Here is a 24,691-nt window from a genome sequence, read left to right as displayed (position 1 = left end):
CTTGATGATTTTTTGCCATGAAAAAATTGAAATTAGTACATTCATACCTAAATAGGTTGATTGATAAACAATTGGTATTTAACTGACATTTGAAACAAATGTCAATTATGACTTCCTTTTCTTGTTTTTCCCAACAGATCAGCTGGATGAAATTCGAAGGTCGTCTTTGGCAGCTATCATCTGCGAAAACTCTGGTGTTGACCGTGTCCAGCAGTGGGTCATGCAAGCTGTTGATGATGGCAATCCACGTATGATGTGTGAATTCATTCCACGTCTTCGTTTGTCTGCATGGAAGGATAAAAGCATGGTAGGCCATGTTAAACTTAGTCCCTTTTCCATGAATGTGAAAACAATGCCGAAGAAGTCAAAAGGACTTACTGCACCTTCAGCAGCTTTTGGTTCATCATACATTAAAGGAACAGTGGCTTCAGCTTCTGTCACAGCCACAGGATCAGATGGTACATATATCACAGCAATGAAGCCATCAACCACTTTCCCTGTGACACTTCCCGCACACCTATTTGATCAAAAGATTGCTGTTGCTGCCGGTGTAGCTCCTGGACTCCCAGATGGAATTATTCCACCATTTTATCATGGTGGTGGTGGTGTAACATGGACAGGGTCCCTAACATCCTCTGATCCCACAAAAGCTCACTTTACGGGTAGTTTCTCAGTGCCAGTGTTTAAGCATGGTGCTACTGCATTTGACTTTAGCATGGTCACATATACAGGAAATTTTGATATCAACTTAAACTTAGCTCCTACAGCCACCCCTATGGCAGTTCCAACACTTCAGGGAACATACAATTCAGGGATATTCTACAAAATGGAACCACCAGCAGTTGCTGATTCACCACTTACCTCTGCAGAATTTGAAAATCTTATGGCAGAGGCAGGCAAAGTTGGTCCTAAATTGCCAATGGCTCCAATTATACTTTATGGAGCCTTTTCTTTAGATCATACTGAGTTTTACTGGGATGGAAATGTGTCTATAGTCATTCCACCACCAGCAACACCAGTGCTTGCAGCTTCTGGTGGAAGGATGGCGAAACCAAAAGCAGCTGCTGCTCCACCAGCAGCTGCTCCCTCACCATTCATTAAAGGAACAGTGGCTTCAGCTTCAATAACAGCTACAGGGTCTGATGGCACAAATATAAAAGCAATAACACCATCAACCATCTTTCCTGTGACACTCCCTGCTCACCTCTTTGATCAAAAGGTTGCTGTTGCAGCAGGTGTAGCTCCTGCATTACCACCTGGAATTATTCCTCCATTTTATCATGGTGGTGGTGGCGTGACGTGGACAGGATCTCTAACATCATCTGGTCCCACAAATGCTCACCTTATGGGTAGTTTTTCAGTTCCGGTATTTAAGCATGGCGCTACAGCATTTGATTTTAGCATGGTCACATACACAGGAAATTTTGACATTTACTTAGATGTAGCTCCTACAGCTGTCCCTATGGCATTGCCAACACTGCAGGGAACGTACAATTCAGGCATATTCTACAAAATGGAACCACCAGCAGTTGCTGATTCACCACTATCCTCTGCAGAATTTGAAAACCTTATGGCAGAGGCAGGAAAAGTTGGTCCTAAATTGCCAATGGCACCTATTTTACTTTATGGGGCCTTTTCTTTGGATCACACTGAGTTTTACTGGGATGGCAATGTGTCCATTGTCATTCCACCACCAACAACACCAGTACTTGCAGCTTCCGGCGGAAGGATGGCAAAACCAAAAGCAGCTGCTGCTCCACCAGCAGCTGCTCCCTCACCATTCATTAAAGGAACAGTGGCTTCAGCATCAATAATAGCTACAGGGTCTGATGGCACAAATATAAAAGCAATAACACCATCAACCATCTTTCCTGTGACACTCCCTGCTCACCTCTTTGATCAAAAGGTTGCTGTTGCAGCAGGTGTAGCTCCTGCATTACCACCTGGAATTATTCCTCCATTTTATCATGGTGGTGGTGGCGTGACGTGGACAGGATCTCTAACATCATCTGGTCCCACAAATGCTCACCTTATGGGTAGTTTTTCAGTTCCGGTATTTAAGCATGGCGCTACAGCATTTGATTTTAGCATGGTCACATACACAGGAAATTTTGACATTTACTTAGATGTAGCTCCTACAGCTGTCCCTATGGCATTGCCAACACTGCAGGGAACGTACAATTCAGGCATATTCTACAAAATGGAACCACCAGCAGTTGCTGATTCACCACTATCCTCTGCAGAATTTGAAAACCTTATGGCAGAGGCAGGAAAAGTTGGTCCTAAATTGCCAATGGCACCTATTTTACTTTATGGGGCCTTTTCTTTGGATCACACCGAGTTTTACTGGGATGGAAATGTGTCCATTGTCATTCCACCACCAGCAACACCAGTGCTTGCAGCTTCTGGTGGAAGGATAGCAAAACCAAAAGCAGCTGCTGCTCCACCAGCAGCTGCTCCCTCACCATTCATTAAAGGAACAGTGGCTTCAGCTTCAATAACAGCTACAGGGTCAGATGGCACAAATATAAAAGCAATATCACCATCAACCATCTTTCCTGTGACACTTCCTGCTCACCTCTTTGATCAAAAGGTTGCTGTTGCAGCAGGTGTAGCTCCTGCATTACCACCTGGAATTATTCCTCCATTTTATCATGGTGGTGGTGGCGTAACGTGGACAGGATCTCTAACATCATCTGGTCCCACAAATGCTCACCTTATGGGTAGTTTTTCAGTTCCAGTGTTTAAGCATGGTGCCACAGCATTTGATTTTGGCATGACCACATACACTGGAAATTTTGACATCTACTTAGACATTGCTCCTACAGCCACCCCTATGGCAATGCCAACACTGCAGGGAACGTACAATTCAGGAATCTTCTTTAAAATGGAACCACTGACAGGGGTTGATTCCTCATTATCTGGTCAAGAGTTTGAAAACCTCATGGCAGAAGCTGGCAAAGTAGGTCCTAAGTTGCCAATGGCACCTATTTTACTTTATGGGGCCTTTTCTTTGGATCACACTGAGTTTTACTGGGATGGAAATGTGTCTATTATCATTCCCCCGTCAGTAGTGCCTGTGCTTGGAGCTCCTGGTGGTGGGATGGTCAAACCTAAGACAGTCTCTACTCTAGTGGATGTTACAGCTGTGTGGGGTTTGGTTAAAGCTAAAGTCGGTCCACCAACAGACCCTGGTGCTGATAATTCCAAAGTTGTGGTCACTACATGGTGGGATGGAAAGTTACCTGTTGCAATACCTCAGCCAGCTTTTGACAGGACAGTCATTGCTCCTGTAAAAGCGGCTGCATCAGGCAAGAGTGGTAGCCCAGGAAATGGTATCACATGGTCTGGATCACTAATGCCTATTGATGGCTCTGATGATGTTGAGCTCAATGGAACCTACAGCTTTCCTGTTTTCCTTCATGGATCATCACCTTCTGGTTTTGCATTGCAAATCTGGCAGGGAGATTTCAGTATTAAGTTACGTTCTTCACCTGCTCCTGGGACTTTGCCTCTAGCTACGTCACTCAAAATGTTAGGATCGGGTGTAAAATATAAGTCACCAATAATATTCAAATCTACCCCACAAGTTATGGCTCCACCTGAGTCTACTGATGATGATGTTGCCAACATCACAATGCCAATCATATTGCATGGATTCACGTCAATAGATAAGTCAATATTCTACTGGAATGGAAGTGCCTCCATTATTGTTCCTCAGATGGGACCAAATACTCTAATGGCCCATGGAAAAGGAGGCAGGGGACGCAATGGTGGAAGAGGTGGAGGACACAACAATGGAGGCCAGGACGGAGGGTTTGGTGGTCTTGACGGAGGATTTGGAGGTGGTGGAATGTTTGATGGAGGCAGAAATGGTGGAAGAGGTGGAGGACACAACAATGGAGGCCAGGATGGAGGGTTTAGTGGTCTTGATGGAGGATTTGGAGGTGGTGGAATGTTTGATGGAGGCAGCTATGGTGGAAGGTTTAGTGGAGGCAACTCCATGTTTGATAGATATGGGTTTGAGCAAAGCAAATTAAAAGCTGCTGGTGGAGGTGGCCCTGGGCCTTTGATTTTGAAAATCACCTCAGCATCTGTTACTATGTCAAGCACCCTAAGCTCAAATGCCCCGGGAAAAAACATAACATGGAATGGTGAGTTTCCTCTAACTTTACCTCAGTCACCTTTTTACAGAAAGGATCCATTGCTTGTCACTGGTACAGATATTGACCTGGACCCTCCATATTCACCCCTAGCAGCCCCAGCTGGTGCTGGGAAAGTGTCTTACAAGAGTGAGCTGACATGGTCTAATCTTTCTGTGAAAATGAATGACTCAAGCCCTAATGACCTACAGATCAATGGTACTCTCAGTTTTCCTGTATTCTATTTCCCTCAAACTTTCACTGGCCCATGGCCTGGTGCAACAGTTGAGACTTGGAATGGAAACTTCAGTGTAGTCGTAAATGCAAATTCTACGACTGGCTCTCCGACATCAGTTGATAATGTGCTAGCCTTGTTGAAAATGGGCAATTTTACATCCACCATAACTTATGTTGAAGAAAAAGAGTCAGAGAAGGTTGGAAAATTGGCTGCTTCAGGAGTGGGTGCAGCTGGTTCTGATGCTACCTCTCCCTTGAAAGTTACAATGCTTCTTCATGGAATTAAATCCCTGGATATGACTGAATTCTATTGGAATGGTGTTATCACTCTTATAATAACTGGCTTGCCAACTGATACCACCATGCTCACTTCTCTTAATGCTATGTTAACTCGAAATCATTTGAGAGCTGCTGGAGGACCACCTCCATCACCTTTGGAGTTACAACTCACCTCAGGTACAATCAGCATGGCTAGTGTCTTAAATACTAATGGAACTGGGAAAAACTATACCTGGGATGGAGTTTTCCCAGTAATGTTTCCTCAATCCCCATTCTACCGCAAGACACTTCTTACTTCATCAGCAGGACAAATTACGGCCCCAGCAAGCTCTGCAAAGAAATCCTACAACAGTGAGCTAACATGGTCTAACCTTTCTGTGAAAATGATGGATACAGGCACCAATGATCTGCAAATCAATGGAACCCTCAGTTACCCAGTGTACTATTTCCCAGGTAAAGTTCTTGGCCCTTGGCCTGGCCCTACAATTGAGAACTGGAGTGGAAATTTTAGTGTCATTGTCAATGCAAATTCGACAACAGGAACTCCTCCCCCTGTAAGTGACTTAATGACATTGATTAGCATGGGTAACTTCACATCCTCTGTGTACTTTACTGAAACAAAAAAATCAACGCAATCATCAAAACTTGCTGCTGCTATGAGTTCAAGTGATCCAGATGTTACATCGCCTTTGAAAGTAATCATGTTGCTTCATGGAACGAAGTCATTGGACTTGACTCAGTTTTTATGGAGTGGGTCAGCTACTGTTATCATTCGTGGTTTACCAGCTGCAGCGCCAGTTGCGACTGAATTCAGTACATATGCTGCTGCCAGTCCTGCAGCCGCAGCTGGGGGTGTGGCAGCACCATTGAATTTGCAGATCACTTCAGGCACTATTAGTATGGCAAGTATTCTTAATACAAATGGAACCGGAAAGAATTATACCTGGGATGGAGTGTTTCCAATAACTCTTCCTCAATCCCCATTTTACCGCAAGACACTTCTCACATCATCTTACATGTCTGCAGGATTACTCACAGCCCCGGCTAGCTCAGCAAAGAAAACATACAAAAGCGAGCTCACATGGTCTAACCTCTCTGTGAAAATGGTTGATACTGCCACTAATGATTTGCAAATCAATGGATCTCTCAGTTACCCTGTGTACTACTTCCCGGCCAGTGTCATTGGCCCTTGGCCTGGTCCAACTATAGAAAACTGGAGTGGAAATTTCAGTGTCACTATTAATGCAAATGCAACGACAGGAACTCCTGTGCCACTCACCACCTTGATGGCCTTAATTAACTTGGGTCAGTTCACATCTGTTGTATACTTCACAGAAGCAAAGAAAGCAGCACAGTCTGGAAAGCTTGCTGCAGCAATGACTGCAAGTGACCCAGATACCACAACTCCATTGAAAGTAATTATGTTGCTGAAGGGTACAAAATCAGTTGACCTCACTGAATTCTATTGGAATGGAGCAGCTACAGTTATCATTCGTGGTTTACCAACTCCACCACCTGTTGCAAAGGAATTCAGTACGTATGCCAGTGCTAGTCCTGCTATGGCTGGAGCTGTGACACCATCACTGGATTTACAAGTCAGTACAGGTACTGTCAGCATGGCAAGTGTACTGAATACTAATGGAACAGGGAAAAACTATACCTGGAATGGAGTATTCCCAGTAACTCTCCCTCAGTCTCCATTCTATCGCAAGACACCTCTCACTTCATCTGCCAGACAGCTTGGAGCCCCTGCTAGTCCTGCAAAGACAACGTATAAAAGTGAATTGACTTGGTCTAATCTTTCTGTGAAAATTATCAATGAAGCCACAAATGATCTGCAAATCAATGGATCCCTCAGTTACCCTGTGTACTACTTCCCGGCCAGTGTCATTGGCCCTTGGCCTGGTCCAACAATTGAGAACTGGAGTGGAAATTTCAGTGTCACTGTCAATGCCTCCTCTACTACAGGTACTCCTGTGTCTCTCACTGGTTTAATGGCCTTGATTAACATGGGTAACTTCACATCCTCCGTGTACTTTACTGATGCAATAACATCAACCCGATCAAGAAAACTGGCAGCAGTAATGACAGCCAGTGATCCAGATACAACAACACCATTGAAAGTTATTATGCTGCTTCGTGGAACTAAATCTGTAGACTTGACTGAATTCTATTGGAATGGAGCTGTAACTGTTATAATTGAAGGCTTGCCTGTAGTTACCCCTGGCATGGTTGAGCAGTCCTCTTTTGTTAGAGTTGCCCCAAATCCTGCGGCAATGACAAGGTCCTACATTACTGGTAAGGTCACTTCAGGTAATCTCATGGGTCAAAGCACTAGTGGTGGAAGTTATTGGTGGAGTGGATTTTACCCAGTTCCCATAGGAATCCCTGCATTTGACACTGTTTCTCCAAATGCTGGGATATTCACTTGGCCCTTCACACCAACATTTTACAACGGATCAGGGGGTGTGACATGGAAGGGTTCTTTATCAAGAATCTCAAAATCTGGTAAAAGTGGTCTATCTGTGGCAGGATCATTCAATGTCCCAGTATTTACTCATGGTAACCCTAGCGCATACTCTGTGGATGTGTGGAGTGGAAGTTTTGAAATAGAAATGGATCTGTATGTTGATAGCCCTCTAATAGACTCATTCCCTGGAGGTACCCACAACTCACCCTTGGTATTCCGAGAACATAAACCTGGTGCTACAGGGGACATGTTGAGCTCCATTTCGAATGCTGTCAATGAAATACAGACATTGATGATGATGTCTCATACTCTAGCATCAAGTGGTTCTGTCCAAGCATCATTGCCAAGAACCCCTATAATATTATGGGGACATTATTCTTTGGATAAATCCATTTTCTATTGGGAAGGAAATGCCACTGTTATTTTTGAAGCTCCAGCAAGCCCTGTAATGGTCCCAATGAATACATTGGCTGCAGATACTGATTCTGAGGTGACACCACCGAGTCAAAATCTGAAGTTGCCGTTCAAAATATTGACTGGGAGCATGACTGTTTCCTCTCCTGGCTTTGGAAAGAAGGTTATTTGGGATGGAAAAATTCCTTTCACTACTCTTAGCTCATACTTTAATGGTCCCAATCCAAACACTTCTTACATAGGTGGTTCAATGAAGTGGACAGGGCACATAACCAGAAGCACTGATGTGTTGAATGGTGCTACCTTTGCGGGAACATATATTTTACCTATTTTTGTGCATTCAAATGGTGGGGTCAAGGCTGAAACAATGACTGGAGACTTTTCAATGAGTGTGAGCTTCACAGGAACACAGAACATAGTGGACTGGGTGCCTAATGCTGGAACTTATTCTTCAATAATTACCATAGCTCCTGGAAAACCTAGTGTGCAGCTGTCTTTGGAGGGTACAAGCAACCCCTTCATGACTCTGGCAGTCAACAAGTTGACAAAGCTGATGGATGAAGAAAGTGAGAAAGAAGATCCCAATTTAGTGATGGTTTTGCCTGCCTGCTTCTTTGGTGACTATGATGAAACCCACTTCACTTTCAGTGGTGACGGCATTACCATTGTTCCCACCAATGTTTCTGCCTTGGTTCAACCAAAACGTCAAATGCCAAAAGTTAACTTGGGCAGACATAGGGTTTCCTTGCCAGCAAGGTCAAGTGCCATGATGCTTGCTGATGCAGATTCTGATGTCGCACCACCAAGCCAAAATCTGAAGTTGCCATTTAAAATACTAACCGGGAGTATGACTGTTTCATCACCAATATTTGGAAAGAAGTTAATTTGGGATGGAAAAATTCCCTTCACAACCCTAACCTCTTACTTCAATGGCCCTAATCCAAATACATCCTACATTGGTGGATCTATGAAGTGGACTGGACACATCACCCGCAGCACTGATGTGTTGAATGGTGCCACTTTTGAGGGATCATATATGCTACCTGTTTTTGTCCACTCAAATGGTGAAGTGATGGCTGAAACTATGACTGGAGACTTTTCAATGAGCGTAAGTTTCACGGGAACTCAAAATATAGTGGATTGGGTGCCTAATGCGGGAACATATTCCTCAATAATTACCATAGCTCCTGGAAAACCTAGCGTACAACTAGCACTGGAGAGCTCCAACAATCCTTTCATCAACCTAGGAGTTAATAAGCTGACAAAATTGATGGAAGAGGATAGCATGAATGAAGATCCAAGTGTTGTGATGGTTTTGCCAGCATGTTTCTTTGGTGACTACGATGATACTCACTTCACTTTCAGTGGTGATGGAATCACAATCGTTCCTACCAATGTATCTGCTCTAGTTAGACCAAAGCGTAAAACTGAGGAATGGTATGGTCCTCTGACTGAAAGGCGTAGAAATCATCTTGGTCGTTCTCATGGCAAAGATACTGAACCATCCCGTTCTCATTCCCGATCTTTGAGACTGAAAGAGGGACTGTATGCCCCTCAGAGGAAAAATATTAAGTTGAATTTCAAGATAGAATCTGGTAGCCTCACTGTCAAGTCATCGGGTGTAGGAGAAATGGTACTGTGGGATGGTAAAATCCCATTCACAACTCTTCAGTCATATTTTAACGGTTATTCCGAAAACACTTCCTTCATTGGTGGTCCAATGAAGTGGACTGGGCATATTTCCCGAGCTGCTGCTGAAGGAAACGGTGCTCAAATTGAAGGTACCTTTTCAGTGCCTGTATTTGTTCATTCTAATGACTCTGAAGCATTAGAGTACATGACCGGGGATTTTTCAATGCAAATTAGTTTCAGTGGCCCTGAAAACATTGCTGATTATGTACCAACTGGGGGTAAATTTTCATCGATACTCACCATTGCCCCGGCTCATCCAAATGTTGAATTGTCTTTGAGGCAGTCTCAGATTGAAGCCAAGAACAATGTTCTGATGGACATGGCTCTGAATGATATGATGAGTTCAATAGAGAGTGAAAATCCAGATTTAGACACTGGTGATTTGATTCCAATGCCAATTTGCTTCTTTGGATACTATGATGCCGAAAAGTTCACCTTTAATGGTGATGCTATTGTCATCATTCCCGGAAATTTAACTAATGCAGCATCCTTAGAATATGAAAGCATAGTGGAAGACATGGAAACATCCACCAAGCTTCAAATTGGTGCTGCTAGTCCATATATCACTGGCACAGTCAAGTCAGGCAATGTAATGGGCCTCAGCAAAGCTGGCAAGACATATTGGTGGAGTGGAACCCTTCCTCTTGCTATATCGGTGCCTCCTTTTGACTCAATTTCTCCAAATGCTGATGTCTTCAACTGGCCCTATAATCCAACTTTTTACAATGGAACAGGTGGTGTCACATGGAGTGGCAATATGGCTCTGACCTCTTCAGTAACTAATGGCTTATCATTCAAGGGATCCTTCTCAGTACCTGTGTTTAACCATGGCAACCCTAGCGCTTTCTCTGTGGATGAATGGGATGGAGATTTTGAGCTGGTGATGAGTGTAATTTATAATAACACTGAGCTGGGGTCATCATTTCCAACAGGAACATTTAACTCACCATTGATATTCAGAGAGTATAAGACTAGCAGTATAGCCGATCCTTCAGGTTATGACTTGGAAACCATAAAAGAAGTGGAGAACATGATGATATTAACATCAAACCTTGGAGTAAGTGGTGGCATACATTCTTCCATGCCAAGGGTTCCGGTGGTTCTATGGGGAAATTACTCTGCTGACAAAACAGCCTTTTACTGGGATGGTAACATAACAGCTATCTTCCCACCCATGCCCACCACATTATTCACTGCTTTGGACCAACAATCTTCGCAGAAGGCTGCAGAAGACACGTCAGCTGGAACCACATTGAGACTACCCATGAACATTCTTGCTGGAAAAATCACTTCAACCTCACCTGTTTTTGGAGAGAAGACTTTATGGGATGGTTCAGTACCATTCACAACCCTGCCTTCCTATTTCAACAAATACTCCACTAATTCATCATATGTTGGAGGTCCAGTGCAATGGGCCGGTCAAATATCTCGTAACACTGCCATCGGCAATGGTGCACAGATTAAGGGATCATTTGTAGTCCCCATTTTCGTTCCTTCAAATGGCACTGAAAACTTTGAGTACTTGTCTGGTGAATTTTCTTTCGTTGTCAAATTCAATGGAACACAGAATCTTGCAGACTTGGTTCCGAATAGCGGGAAATACACCACGTATGTCATATTGGGTGTTTCTCATGATGAATATGATTCATACATGGCTGACTACACTGATGAGGAACCTGAAACACCAACTGACAAAAACACACATCTGGCAATGAATATGAAGCAGTTGACAGCTGTACCAGATGCTGCTGTAACACCAACTGTCATGTCTATTATTTTCTTAGGAAATTACGGCCTGAAAGGTTTCACCTTCACAGGTGAAGCAATTGTACTCCTTCCAGACACTTTGCCTGCAGCAGAAACTCCAAAGCTTCTCCAAAGTTCTTCCAAAAGAAACTCTCCTGCAGTGTCATCCCGTGACATGCCGTATCCCTCAAGCAATTTTCCCTATGGACAAATGAATGATTTTCCTTATCGCCCTAATTCATTCCCATCTTATGCCCCTCCAAAGCCCCAGCCAAAAAGAAAAATTAAGCTCTTTGGCGTCGTCAAGTCTGGACAGATTTATGGTAACAATTTAGGACACCGTCCCAAGCCCATGTGGACTGGATCATTCCCAGCTATTATTCCAATGCCTGCATTTGACAGAAGGAGTCATCATAATGAATCTCATCCAGGACATCCTCACCATCCCCATCGGATGGATGGTGGGATCACGTGGCAAGCTACAGAGATGGAAATGGGGCGGAAAGCTGGCTACATTGAAGGAAATTTCTTTTTCCCCATCTACAAACACGGAAAGTTTCATACATACACAATAAAAATGATGGCTGGACACTTCTCATTCACATTTACTCTACCTGGAGATCAGAGTATCTCAAGGATGTTGAAATATTGGAAGAAGTACACATCTAAAATGTATTTCCACCATTTCCATAGTGATTGGGATTTGTTTAACCCTGGCATTCAAGGAGACCAAGTTAGAGACAAAGCAAACAAAGCAGTCGGCAAAATAAACAAGAGGGATAATAATAATGGGCCTATCATTATCCTGAAGGGAAAGCGAAATCATAAGACATTTGAGTGGTCAGGAAAGTTTATTCTAGTGTTCTATGTTTATTGAAGTTCAAACTCGCAATCAGTAGACTGGAACACCTTTTTTGGTAATTTTTCCACCATCCTGCTCCAAGAATTGTTTTAATTGGACTTTTCAATTCTGTAAAATTTAATATATTTTTACCAAAACTGTAAATTATGGTTCATGTAAGTTTGAAAAAATCTCGCAGAGCTTTTAAAAGCCTTTTCCAGCAACTAATAAAATCAGGACTTGGTGTGGATGCATACTTTTCAGAGACTGTTTCAACATATGTAAAACCTCAAGGATATAAATTGTATGCTTGGAAATCTAAGCCCTGATTATTTTCGTCCTTACGCTAGTTGCTGGGTGGCTCTGTCATGGTTGAAGTCAGATTTTTAGGAGTATTGAATGAGATCGACAATATTTTTTCTAGTAATTACCTTTAGAGTGCATTTTTTGTAAGACATTTGTTTAGTGTCTAGTATATGAAAGAGTATTTTAGGTGTAGAGAGGATAATGGAAGTTCATATTAATTGGCTTTCTATTAAGTTCTCAAAAATGTGGACTGAATATGATCATGACCAATGACTAACACGACCAATCTATAGCTTTACCTATTCAACCATCTCAAATGTGACGTTCCCATAAAAAGAGCTTCAGTGATGTCATCTGGGTGAAATATACCCATATACAGCGACAAGGCTTTGTTTGAGAGTGTTAGTGAATGACCATTCTCTTGAAGGACAAGTGGTATGAAAAATCTACAGCAGAAAATCCCTTAGTTAAAAACAAATTGTAGGTACATGCAATCATTTAAAAAATGTGCTCAAAGTGATTGAAGACCATTTTTATGGCTGCAGTTATTAGGTAAAAATCATGATATTTCATGGACTTTTTTTAAAAAAAGAATGCATTTGTATTGTTGTCTTTGCTTTTATTTGTTTTTAAATGTGTGGTATGAAATTTGAGCTTTCAATGATTGTTTTATGCTGTAAATATTGTATTATGCATTTACCTTTTCTGAGTCAACGAATCTATTTTCACTTATCATCTATGGCATCTTCTTGCAAGACATCGCTTTTGAAATGGGCTATTGCCTAAAGCAATCATTTTCCATGGATATTTGTAAGCAATGCTTGGGGTTTTATTTGCATTTATGACAACATTAATGTCAGCCATTTACTTTTAAATACTGCTCAAAAGTCATAAAATAGTTTTAATATGCATATTGAGATAATAAATTGACCTGCCCTATTGGCATTTAAATTAAATTCTGTTGAATATCTTCGCCTTTGTAATGATACTTGCCTGAGTAATGCTTCTTTCTGTTGATAACAATCAAGCAAAGTGGTCCTCATTAATATTCACTTGTTATTGTAGTTTTCACTATTTATTTGAAAATGATTTGGAGTTGAATTTTGCAATGAAGTACTTGAGTGAATTTGTTAAATGCATTTTCATGGTTTAAAAGATTTGTCTACAAGACATTTATAGCCTGAAAATTTCTTTCTTGTGTATATCTACACCATTGTAAATGTTATTTTTAGGATAAAAGTTTGTTAATTTTTAATAAATAAATTCTTGTACAGAAATAATGTTTTACTATACTTAACTTCTTGCTAAATTGAATTTTAATCCAGAAAAAGGATGCATGTGATGAATAATCAATTTCCATGAAGGTGACAAAAAATATGCAACCATCTACCAGGAATGGTTGTATATCAATTGAATGACACTCTCTGGTAAAAATATTAACTATAAATAATATTTTAGTCCATTGCCATCTCAATATATGAAGTAATTTAGTTTTGACTGTGGCGCTATCTCTTCTATAGCCATTATTTTTTTAATCCTTCGGTGGAAAGTAACAAAATCAAGCAAAAGATATTGAGCGTACTCATTCCTTACATTCAGGATAATTTTATAATTATGTTACCCATTCTCTGATGTTCTCAATGACTCTGGAGTTCAGGCTATAACTGGGATGCACATACATATATCATATTTTATGAAGAATCATCGCAGACTTTCCCGGCTTGTAGAATTGTGGAAGGTTACTCGGGATTTCCTCCGGGTCAGGTTCTCCAACTCCATCAAGGCTGACGTTTTGATGACGCGGTGGAAATCCCGAGTAACCTTCCACTATCATCTTTTATATTACTTTATTTTTTATTTTACACTTCTCTAAATTCTTGCTGAGAGCCCATTATCTGTCCCTAAGCAATTAGGGTGCCATAGGGCTGCCGTTGCCATTACCAGTGCCAGTAGTGGTCTTAGTTTGACTTCGGTTTTCATAAATGGGAGATTGTATTTAAGCATGAATAATCTTCTTCAGCACCAGCAAAGCCGGTATGTGTGTGAAAGGGTGTATTTAAAAGCACTGGTATCCAACCTGTGGAGTTCATTTCCAGCTGCACTGTTTGGGGCTGGTCCCATCACTGGTGCATTACTGGTCATCATGTGAAAGCTACCATTTTATTACACAGCATCAAGCACCGGCACTGGCACCAGAATATCTAGTGTGTGTGAAAATATGCCGTCACTATATCAGTATTTTAACACCCTTTAGACCTTTAATATTTTACACATTCATGACAGGTCATACCCAACCACAAATATTAAAACAGAGCATTCTCTTGTTGACCAATACATTATCTGTCACCTACTGTGCATTTAAATGGATTTACCAAAATCACCACCACTGGTACTGATGTTAGGGAATTTCAAATTCCACTGGGAAATAAACTATAGTTAAACCCGATTACCAACATTTATATTCAAGATGACATAAGCTCTGGAATTCACAACCTTTCAATGCTATTCCTCGTTGAGTGCAACCCTTGTATACTAATTTATTGATTCATGCATGAGAATGATATTTATGTACATGCAAACTTAGGTAAATGAACATAAAAATCTTTGCGTACAGGTACTCATTAGCCTGCTACTGTTGTTCATAATTGATAATGACAGGTGCTAAAATCTGTGTCATATGCATACGTTATATAGGAATGGTTCTCAGTGATCTAGTCCCATAGCGTGCTACCACGTAATGGGACTGGCTCATATGTAATTTCAAATTCATAGACCTTCATACACACTGCATCTTGCACCAATTATTATATTTAGTGTAGGAGTATCCTTGTTGAATAAAAGTCCCTTTTAATTTCCCCTTTAATCTACATCAATGATTTTTTCAACCAAACATAGTTTCGTTACCAAACTTTGACAATTAAAAAAGAGACTTTCAAGTGGAACTGTCAAATAGGTCCATAATTTTAAGTAAAAAACCTGTAGAAATGAGAGAGTGACTCTACATAACATAAATAAGATAAATTTTCAGCACGTGTGTTGGCGCATATGTTTTACTCCCTTTTGAGACAATCCAGGAATCTGCAAAAAAAATTATCTCCATTATCGCATTAACACAAATTTCTACTGGAAACATGCATATTTCCACTGAGAAATAGGTTTGCTGCAAGCAATTGCCGGTCAAAGAATAAAATTCTATTCAATTTAGGTTAAAATGGGCATAATGGTATTAATGGCCTCAGCTTTCTCCAAATGCATGCAAGTGGTGATGGCTATAACCTGATGGTACCAATAATTTCTGATAATTTTGGTATCTTCTTGTTCTTCCACAGTAAATCTCATCCTAAGTAAGACTGGGTTGCTTATGAGTGTTCACCACTGCTCCCTGCTCTGGGCTGCTTCAGCATCATAGTCCTTCTCTCCTGGGCTCTCCTTCACCAGCACATCCACTCCTTAATCAACCATCCATTCAACCTCAACCTTAATTTTCTATCTGCTTGACTACTGGCTGTGATTTATAGCAAATGTTATCAAAATATGCTATCTATCATGTCAATTCACAATCTGAACGAAAACCTGAACTAAGGCTGTTTTTTCTGGTGTATGATGTGCTCTTCTTTGCCTGAATTTTTTGCACATTTGAGCTTGCTATGATAAATTAACATTTTCCAAATAATAAATGCCATTATTCTCATGACATGTATGAATTCTACTAAACATGTATGCTATTGCTTCATGGAAATCAAGTTCTGCTTGTCTCACTCGTTTACTAAAAAGCCACTCTTACAACTAACAAGAATCCAAATGTATGAACCAAAGTCCAAAACATTTGAAATAATCTAAATTGAAACTTGAAACATTGAGACCCAACGACTTACAGCACATTTACGCCAGACCAGATACACTTGTCGATGCCTATGTTAAGCAAAAATACAAACCTTACTATTTTCAAGATGCAAAAGTTACTGAATCAGCTTTTTTATGCTTTTTTTGGGCTTATCTACTTCCATTGTATAATATAATTATATGAGTACCTGACCATAAATACCTCTAGCAATACTAATCATAAATTAACTACATCATCTCTTCCTGTTTCATGCTTAAACACAAAGGATTACTAACATGGAAATATAGAAGAAACAACTATAAAACAACCTTTAGGACTATATGTTGGGCAAGGATAATTTTACATTACATTTAGTCCTTTGGAAAGCATCACATATCTTTTCATGCATCATGTAATTAAACAGACATAATTTCATATTGTACCATCCATGTTCTAAAATTAATTCTTTTCTGAGGTTAAGATAATTTCCATGTGAACACATTTTTTATTTCATGCAAGCAGCTAAGTATGAAATTAAATGGGGAACTTTAATTGTATTTTGTGAGAGTTAGTTTTTGATACCTCAATATATATTAACTAATAAAAAATATTGTTTTTGAAAATTCATGCCTATAAAAGAAAAATTCAGTCAATTCATTAATAATCAGTCCACTGTCCATTCCAATTCTTATTTATCATCTTAATTTTCATTATGTATGCTGATAAATACCTCAATAAATTATGAAACGTTTGGTATGAAAAAGGGTTTAAATTTTGTACATCCTTGTCCAACAGCACAGTTCTTCACTGAGATGACAAGGCGAAGACTGGTGAGTATTTCTTAGAACTAAAAGGAAAATATCTAAGCCACAATAATAACATAGATATGTACCTGCATAGTTGGTCACCTTGAATAATACATCTCTTCATTCCCAAAATCTACTTACACCCCAATTACGCTCCTTTTCCAAATTTTACTGACCCCACCTTCTCATCCAAGGTTTGAATGGGTACACTGCAACTCAATGAGGCATTGATTAATCCTAGAGATGAGTCATTCGTTCTTAAGTAAAGATGTACGGTCACAAGGTTGTAGATGGTCTATGAGGAGTCCATTACCTTCTGTCAGTATCCGTTTATATTTTGATGGTATTTAATACATTTACATCTCGCAAAGTTGCAGTGATTATCAGAATGCAGCTAGACAGGTGAATGCAGTCCCTAGAAATTCCATTTGATATCAAAATTTACATCCACTTTTGTGTGTTCACAATGAATGCTTCCAAAGACTAACTTCAGTATGTCTATCTCCACTTCAAGCTTACTGAACTTGCATGTTTCATTCATGGGTTATCCAGTGTAATGTCATGTTTGAAGTGTGTTTCAACTTTTGTAAGTGATTAGGGTCTGTTTTGTTTAGTGGTCATTGAGAGAACTATTGATAAAAATGAAAGGAGATTGTCATGAATATAAATTAGTGGTAAGGGAACATGTTTTATAGGCATCACAGAAAAGTGGTATGATACCACTTGGGGAAGGGATAGTGAAGGCAAATGTCTCTATCGTGAGAGCTACCCTGCCATACACAACACACTCCACCTAGTGCTACTTGCACTGTGCGACTCTGTAGTCTTCATGGTCTCGGGTATGAGGGGAAAAAGGAGTTGAGGAGTGGTACTGGATACATTGATAGAGAAGACGAGGGAGTGAAAATGTAAGATAGAGGAAAGAGCTCCGAGTAAACTATTTGCATGGAATATGCACTCCAATATCTTTTCAGTGTAAAATATATTTATAGATCTTTGCGAGAAATTAATAATGAAGAACAAAATTTGATATACTATATTTCCAGAAAGTTTATTTTGCCTCTTGGTGATACTTAGGTGAGATTGGTATAAAATGCATACAGTTGCACATGCATTAGAAAATAAATGTATTACCAGCTTATGGAAAAAGAGTAATAAGAACTAATAGGTTTCCATTATTGATAAAATCATTTCTTATACTGTGGAATCGCACTGGGGAGACTACCCCTTCCTCATAATTCACCCCTGTAATTAGCCGTAGACACGTGAATTTCTCACAATTAGGAAGGAGGGTCAGTTCCTTTCTGCTAGAAGCCTTTAATTTTTTGACGTGTTGATTCCCAGTTAGGCATAAACTCATCAAAACAGAAATTACTTGTATGGATGCTATGCTTATCACAAGTTGCACTGCCATCTCTCTGAAGTGACAAGAAGATGAATCTACATGTGACCCACCGCTGAATCCCATAGCAGTCTGAACCAAGTAAGTCACAGTCTTATGGTATCCAATTAGTGTCTGAAGATTATTCAAATGCATTGAAACTAGCTGAACACACAATTATAAAGTGGACATCTAGGATAGTCTTTTCTATTTTTATTAGCAGTAGATTCCACCACATCTCTCCTTCCAAGTTGAATTCCAGTACATGAAAGGTTAGATGTATGTAATGTTTACTGATTACAAAGAAAAGTTCACAAAAACAAAACAATTCATGGAAGAAAATCTATGCCACTATTTACATACTTAGAATCGCTGCTTTTACTCCGACAAAATAAGTTCTTTCAACATCAGCATGAAGAAACTGGTCCTTTATGATAACTTACAACTTCCCAAAACACAGGAGAAGTATAAGAATATGGTTATATCACACCATATTTTTGGAAAAGCAAGTTTCTTTCCAATGCTTAGTACCCTCCTACAGATCAATATTCCATTTTTCACTAAAATTATCACATTTTTAATTACCAATACGAATTAAGTCACATCCTCTTCTAATTCTTCAACACCAGGAAAACCCCAAAGTCTAACCGTTGCTCCAGATGCAGTCAAAATATATGACTCAGTAGGATGAGGGCTGATAGAGTGTACCACAGAGGTTTTGCCACCATGTGGCAATTTAGTCACGACTTCTCCTCCTACCAGACTCCAGCACCAAACATTGCCATCTGCTGACCCAGAAATCACATGTGTGTCCCTTTCTATACTTGCACTTTCCATGCAGTAATCACCACTTGAGTGTCCAGAATATCTGCAAAGGCAAGTGAAATCTATCACACACATACATTCTCCACCTAGTTATTATCATGGTTGTTCGTGTACATTTACATGTTAAATTTGTTGAATACCCCGATGTAAAATGGCCAATATGAGCTGTATTCGGTGGTTTGAGAATAAAATAAAATGTCTATAAGCACTTTTTCGCTGACTATTACTTGTTTCAGCTGCAGAGAAGTCAAGAGTGAAACATTAAAAATGTGGTGTCACTAAAGAATGACTAAGATGAAATGGATCGACCAAGTAAATAATGAGGAAGTGCTAAGATGAGTGGTAGAAAAGAGAAGTCTCCTAAAAAACCCAAAGGGGAAGACTTAGTTGGCCACATCATGAGGCATGGTTAACAATCGCAAAAGACAGGGGGACTGGAAGAAGGGATGGCCCCGAATGAGTCACACAGGACAGGTTGTTAAGGATGCAAAAGAGAAGAATTACATTGCTAAGAAAAGGCCAACATATTGTAGAGTGGAATGGAGAGATGTGTAAAACCTATCTCAGGATTGATGACTTCTGATGATGATTCTTTAATTAGCTTTCTTTGGTCGTATTTTCAGATTTAAAATGGGTAGGTGTTTGAAAAAAGCAGCTCTGACAGCTTATGTCATTTGAGGGAAGAGTGGAGAGAAAACTGATACATATTAACCTTTACCTACTTTTAGCGAAAGGCAGCAACAGGATTGAGGCTTAATGGCCCATCCAATGGATGAAGGGATGAGCTCAAAGTACCCAAAACACAGAATTCAAGCAGGAATAATACAACCTCTGAAAATTTTCAATCACCTTCCATTAATTGAACCCAGGCCCACAGGGTGGGAGGACAACACTCCAGCCATCACAGATGCTCAAACCCCTTTAGATTTAAGAATTCAATTTTGCTTTTTTACTCATCATTGATGCCCAAACAAGTAAATTCTTAAAATCTTGTACCAAAGCAGAGAAATGCTGGGTGGCTTGCCCACTTAATTTTCTATGATGAATTGATACCACTACATAGACGGCTTTCTACTTTGGAAATGTTGAGTCAACCTCCCTGTTTTATTAACACGTTATTGGGAAGGATATATAAAATCAGAAGGTGGGGTGATTAGTGAAGCACTCCAAACAAACCTACCTCAACTAGAAGAATTTCAGATTAATAATTGGGAATACATAAATAATACATACATAAACTAAAAAATACATAAATAATAATAGATTACATAAGTAATAAATATAGTGTGAGCCACCCATCAGCTTGTATGAACCTGATATTAGCATAAAAAAACCAAGATTGCATTAATTAGAACAATCAATATGCAAAACATTGCAAATGCAGAATTATGACTTCATAATTCCCCATTATTTATTTGCCTGACCATGGTTTCAACACGGAAAGCCACCATCAGGGAATAAATATAGTGTAACCCACCCATCAGCTTGTATGAACCTGAACATTAGATATTATACACAGGTACATACAAACAGACAGTTATGCATGATTGCGTGTTTGTGCCTGTGTTTATCTCTAATGTGGACATTTCAAATCGAAGCCATGGTCAGTCAAATAAATAATGTGGAGTCGAATACACAATCGGAGTCATAGCTCTTCATTTAAAATGACTCGCAAATTTCACCTATTATGCTAGGATTACCCTATAAATGATCATGAAATGTGAAATTAAAAAATGCAAAAATGTTTCTTATAATTTTGGCCAAAAAGTTTAATCAAATATATATTAACAACCATACTCCTAAATAAATCCTCAAAATGTATTTTACTTATATGGTAACAAAATTAATAATAATATAATGATACAACTACTTACTCTCCTAAAAGTTCCCCAGTATCTTTATCAAAAAGCCGAACAGTATTGTCTGAACAGCTCACAACCATGCACTGGCCATCTCGGGTGAAAGAGATAAAAGTAACAGGCTCTACAAAAAAAGAATTAGAGGATGCACATAAGTATATCATAAATATCAACCAAAAATTATTCAGTATAATTCCTTTTCACTAAAATCACAGACTAAGGAGAAATGGAAAAGAGGAACATTCCAGGACTAATTCAAAACAAAAAGCAGGTCTTCATTTAGGTATGTACACATTATGTGGATTACATTTATCCTTAAAATTTAATCCTTAGTGTAGCCTATAATTTAGATTACATGGAAATCCAGGTATTTAATATTCCTTCTTTGAGTACAGGTGTACCATTGAGATTTATTTCTTTTTCACTTGAAAAGCTGAACAATAAAAGCTTCATAAGTTCCAAAGTAATCACTTTTTAGCTTTGAGGCTAAAAGATGTTCAACTAATCCAAAAGTAAGGTATTAAAAGGATTAGTCTCATCTATTGTTTTTAATATTTGAAGAAAAATCTTCTAACCAAGGTTTAAGCGTTGACTTTCATAATAGGGTGGTTTCCTATTATTTTTTTATTGCCTAAATCGAAAGATTATTACTCCTGGAGTACGTATTTCACGCTTTTAGATTTTTAAATGACGATATCTATTTTTCGCTATTAAATGAAAAGTGAAAATTTTCAAGCGCGCGAAAACGCGACGCGTAAGTATGAATGCCGGGAAATCTCTCCGTGTGGCATATTTTTGGTTCCCGCTGCCGCCCTGTGAGGTGACCTTGAGGCGAGTTGAGCGCTGATACGACGCAGGCTGCTAGCGAGTAGCTGAGTACCCTGCTGGCTGGTAGTGCTTGGCTTAAATAAGGATTATTAATACCTTATCAAATGAAGAAAACTTTCCGACCTTAGCCAGTTTTAATAGGTGATTATTAAGACATGTTTCCCCGAGCTCTGTGCCTCATGCATGCATTGGAAATCTCAAAAGATGTAAAACTCCTATCTACTCGTATAGAAACTAAAACTAGAAACTAAACTCCCTTTGACGTCACGTGGGGTGGTGTCGCATAGGCGCCAATCTGGCATTTTTCAAATGAGGATAAAATTGATCATTGCCATTCGTCTGAACCGGTATTTCTAAAACCAAATAATTTTTATATCATGAATACACTAATGGTGGGTAAGGAATCGCAATTATTGCATTTCGTTTCCTTTGATGAAGGAAACTACCCTATTACACATGACTAATCTGTTCCTGATGCTTTAAAATCCTTTAATGGAGACTCTTTGATGAATCAGTTCAAGCATACAGTGCATCAGTTTTTGAGATAATGGGGTTGTTTACTCAGACACAAAATCACAAATCATCAAAAGAAGGGCCTAAAGTTAAAAATATGCTGAAAATTCAGGTGGATTTGGGGACAAACACCCACGGAGAAGTAATAACAGTAACTATGTTCACTCCAGGGCCAAAACCATGGAAGGGCAGGTTGGGCACCATCCGACTTGGAAGAATTTTTGCTCAACCTGGACATAAAGACTGTTAAAAGAATTTTATGGTTTTATGATGTGCAAGAATGATCAACAAATTCCGAGTGAAGGCAATCCACACACACCACTCTAAATGTCTAGCCGAGTGTGATATTACATCATCAAAATGGACTTATTTACTGTGATTTCTCCTCCATACCTAAATGTTTGTTTACAAATTCTGCCTGATATTTTGCAAAATTTTAAACTTTATGGCTCATGTAACACTGGTTACCATCATCCAATTTAGAAAAACTGATAGATACGAGGCAGAGCAAATTTGATTCCGATAAAGTCATTTTTCAGCACACCCTATTGGCAATGCAGACCTGAATTATTTGATTGCACGGGAAGAACCTTTCCTAAAGGGAAGGAAATGCCTACAAGAAACTAAACAACAAAGAACTACCCAAGGCCCATGCATAGAGCCAAAGAGCAGTACAAAATCAGTGACCAGCTATAGCCATGACCATCAACTCATCAGTGAAAGAGGTAAGAACACTGATTTCTCATCATGAATAGCCTGAAATATAAGGGATGGATAGAAAAACATGCATCTTTTAATATTTTAAACTAGATGAAACATCGTCAATTAAAAAAATGGCACCAAGCTTATTGTAGGTCAGTTTTGGCATTACAATGTTTTTACAGATCTGAGTTATTTCTTCAATAAGGGAGGGACTGTTTATGGCACTTTTCTTGTATTTGGTGTTTAAATTAGCAGCATTAGTTATGGAGATGTCTGCTAGATATGTCACCTTTTCACGTCTAAGTTGAACATTGATGCTCAGCCAATTATTCTGGTACATCTGTCTACTACAATTATTCTACTACAAAACGTTTCGATAACATTGGGCGAAATACAGCACACCGAGTGATCCATTCTGATCAATGAGCAAGTGATGCCATAGGACTGAGTGAAACAAAGCCTACGTGGCCATTTCAGATCTCCCTGTAGATAAATTTCAATCACCTTGGAATGTAAGGGGGGAGTAAAAATCATTCTGCATTCACTGTACTTACAACGAGTGATCATAATATCGAGACAGAATGACCACTGAGGCAAGGGGAACTCAACATCCATCATTTCCTTTTAAAGGTAGTGATCTCATTTGGTATCACACTCTGCAAGTTAGTGCTTAAAGAAGATGATAGAATTTTTAAGTAAACATTTAAATATTTAAAATTTTAGCCGCTGATCTCAAATATTGAACGCAAAAATCTTAATTAAATAATTTTTTATCCATGAGTCCCTAAAAAAACTTTTATGCACGAATATTACGCGTCATAAAGATTGTGTGACCTAATTAACTTTTAAGTCAAGCTTTAAGAAAAACTTCACTTACCTCCGACGAAATCACTAGTCATTTCGGCCATCCTGAGATCATACCTCCGAAAATGACAATCTAGAGAACCAACAAGGATTTCATGATCTGTAACCTGCAAAGAACTTATACTATCTTTCGCATCCCTCAGCACCTAAAAACAGAAATATCAATTAGCATGGGGGTGATGGTAACGATGAATGTTCACGATGAATAACGATGAATGTTCACGAATGAATAACGATGATGGTTCATGAATGTGGGTAGGAATATGGATTAAACCTCATAATTTACCTGAATAGGGTCGTTTTTCCGACTACGGCAATCCCAGAACATAACAGTATTGTCGTGTGAACCTGACACTATGACAGATGATTCTTCATTATACCGAACACAATTCACTCTTGAAGCGTGAGCTCGAAGTCTCCTTAATGGGGTCCCAGTGCTTACGTTCCATAAAATGACTGACTTATCAGCTCCGCAAGATGCTATTTGTCTGGAAAACATTGGGTGATGAATGATATGATTATGGACTCTTAAGGAGATATATCCCTTACTCTATTCAAACTCACCCGTTGTCACAAGACCCGCACGCATCTAAGACTTCATTTCCATGCCCACTGTAGGTTTTTAATAAAAGAGCCTTGCGAGGATTCCATAATTTGAGGGTCTTGTCACCACCACAGGACAAACAGTATGAGCCATCAACTAAAAGGGAAGAGAGAACTAAGAGCTTCTCATCTGAAACTTGCAATCACAAGAAGAGTGATAATCAATACTCACCGTTGAATCTTACCGCCCTCACTGCTCCTTGCTGGCAATTAATAGTTTGTAAACATTTACCATCCAAAGTCATCTTCAATTTGAAGTGGCTCCGGAGACATCGATGCAATAGGATCGATATATCAGAAAAACAATTTAAATCGATATATATATATCGAGTTTTTCTAATTACCAACTTAAAAATGTTA

The 24,691-nt window shown here is 39.3% G+C and overlaps 2 protein-coding genes across 2 annotated transcripts in view; one reads left to right on the top strand and one right to left on the bottom strand.

Annotated features, from left to right (window-relative positions):
* LOC124157292 overlaps positions 1 to 12,709 on the top strand; it is a 51,749-nt gene extending 39,040 nt beyond the window's left edge. The window contains exon 15 of the mRNA XM_046531890.1: positions 138 to 12,709. Within this exon, the coding sequence (XP_046387846.1) occupies positions 138 to 11,857 (11,720 nt within the window). The 3' untranslated portion in view covers positions 11,858 to 12,709. The remainder of the gene's footprint in view (positions 1 to 137) is intronic.
* Positions 12,279 to 24,616, bottom strand: LOC124157293 (WD repeat domain-containing protein 83). Its single transcript, XM_046531891.1, has 6 exons — positions 24,504 to 24,616; positions 24,293 to 24,428; positions 24,015 to 24,216; positions 23,742 to 23,874; positions 20,837 to 20,945; positions 12,279 to 19,005 (listed from the first exon to the last, which is right to left on the bottom strand). Exons 1-6 carry the CDS (start codon positions 24,574 to 24,576, stop codon positions 18,732 to 18,734), a joined length of 927 nt encoding a protein of 308 aa, XP_046387847.1. The 5' UTR covers positions 24,577 to 24,616; the 3' UTR covers positions 12,279 to 18,731.
* Positions 24,617 to 24,691: the final 75 nt, after the last annotated feature.

Source organism: Ischnura elegans, chromosome 4 (genome assembly GCF_921293095.1).
Source record: "Ischnura elegans chromosome 4, ioIscEleg1.1, whole genome shotgun sequence".
NCBI classification, from domain to species: Eukaryota; Metazoa; Arthropoda; class Insecta; order Odonata; family Coenagrionidae; genus Ischnura; species Ischnura elegans.
Note: the sequence above shows the minus strand (reverse complement) of the source record. Positions and strands in the feature narration are given on the sequence as shown.

Excerpts from the sequence above, each read along its gene's own strand:
- LOC124157293 (XM_046531891.1), bottom strand. The coding sequence starts at position 24,576 with ATGACTTTGGATGGTAAATGTTTACAAACTATTAATTGCCAGCAAGGA. Across the intron at positions 24,429-24,503 it reads GAGGGCGGTAAGATTCAACG|TTGATGGCTCATACTGTTTG; the intron begins GTGAGTATTGAT and ends CTTCCCTTTTAG. Across the intron at positions 20,946-23,741 it reads GACTAGTGATTTCGTCGGAG|AGCCTGTTACTTTTATCTCT; the intron begins GTAAGTGAAGTT and ends CTTTTTTTGTAG.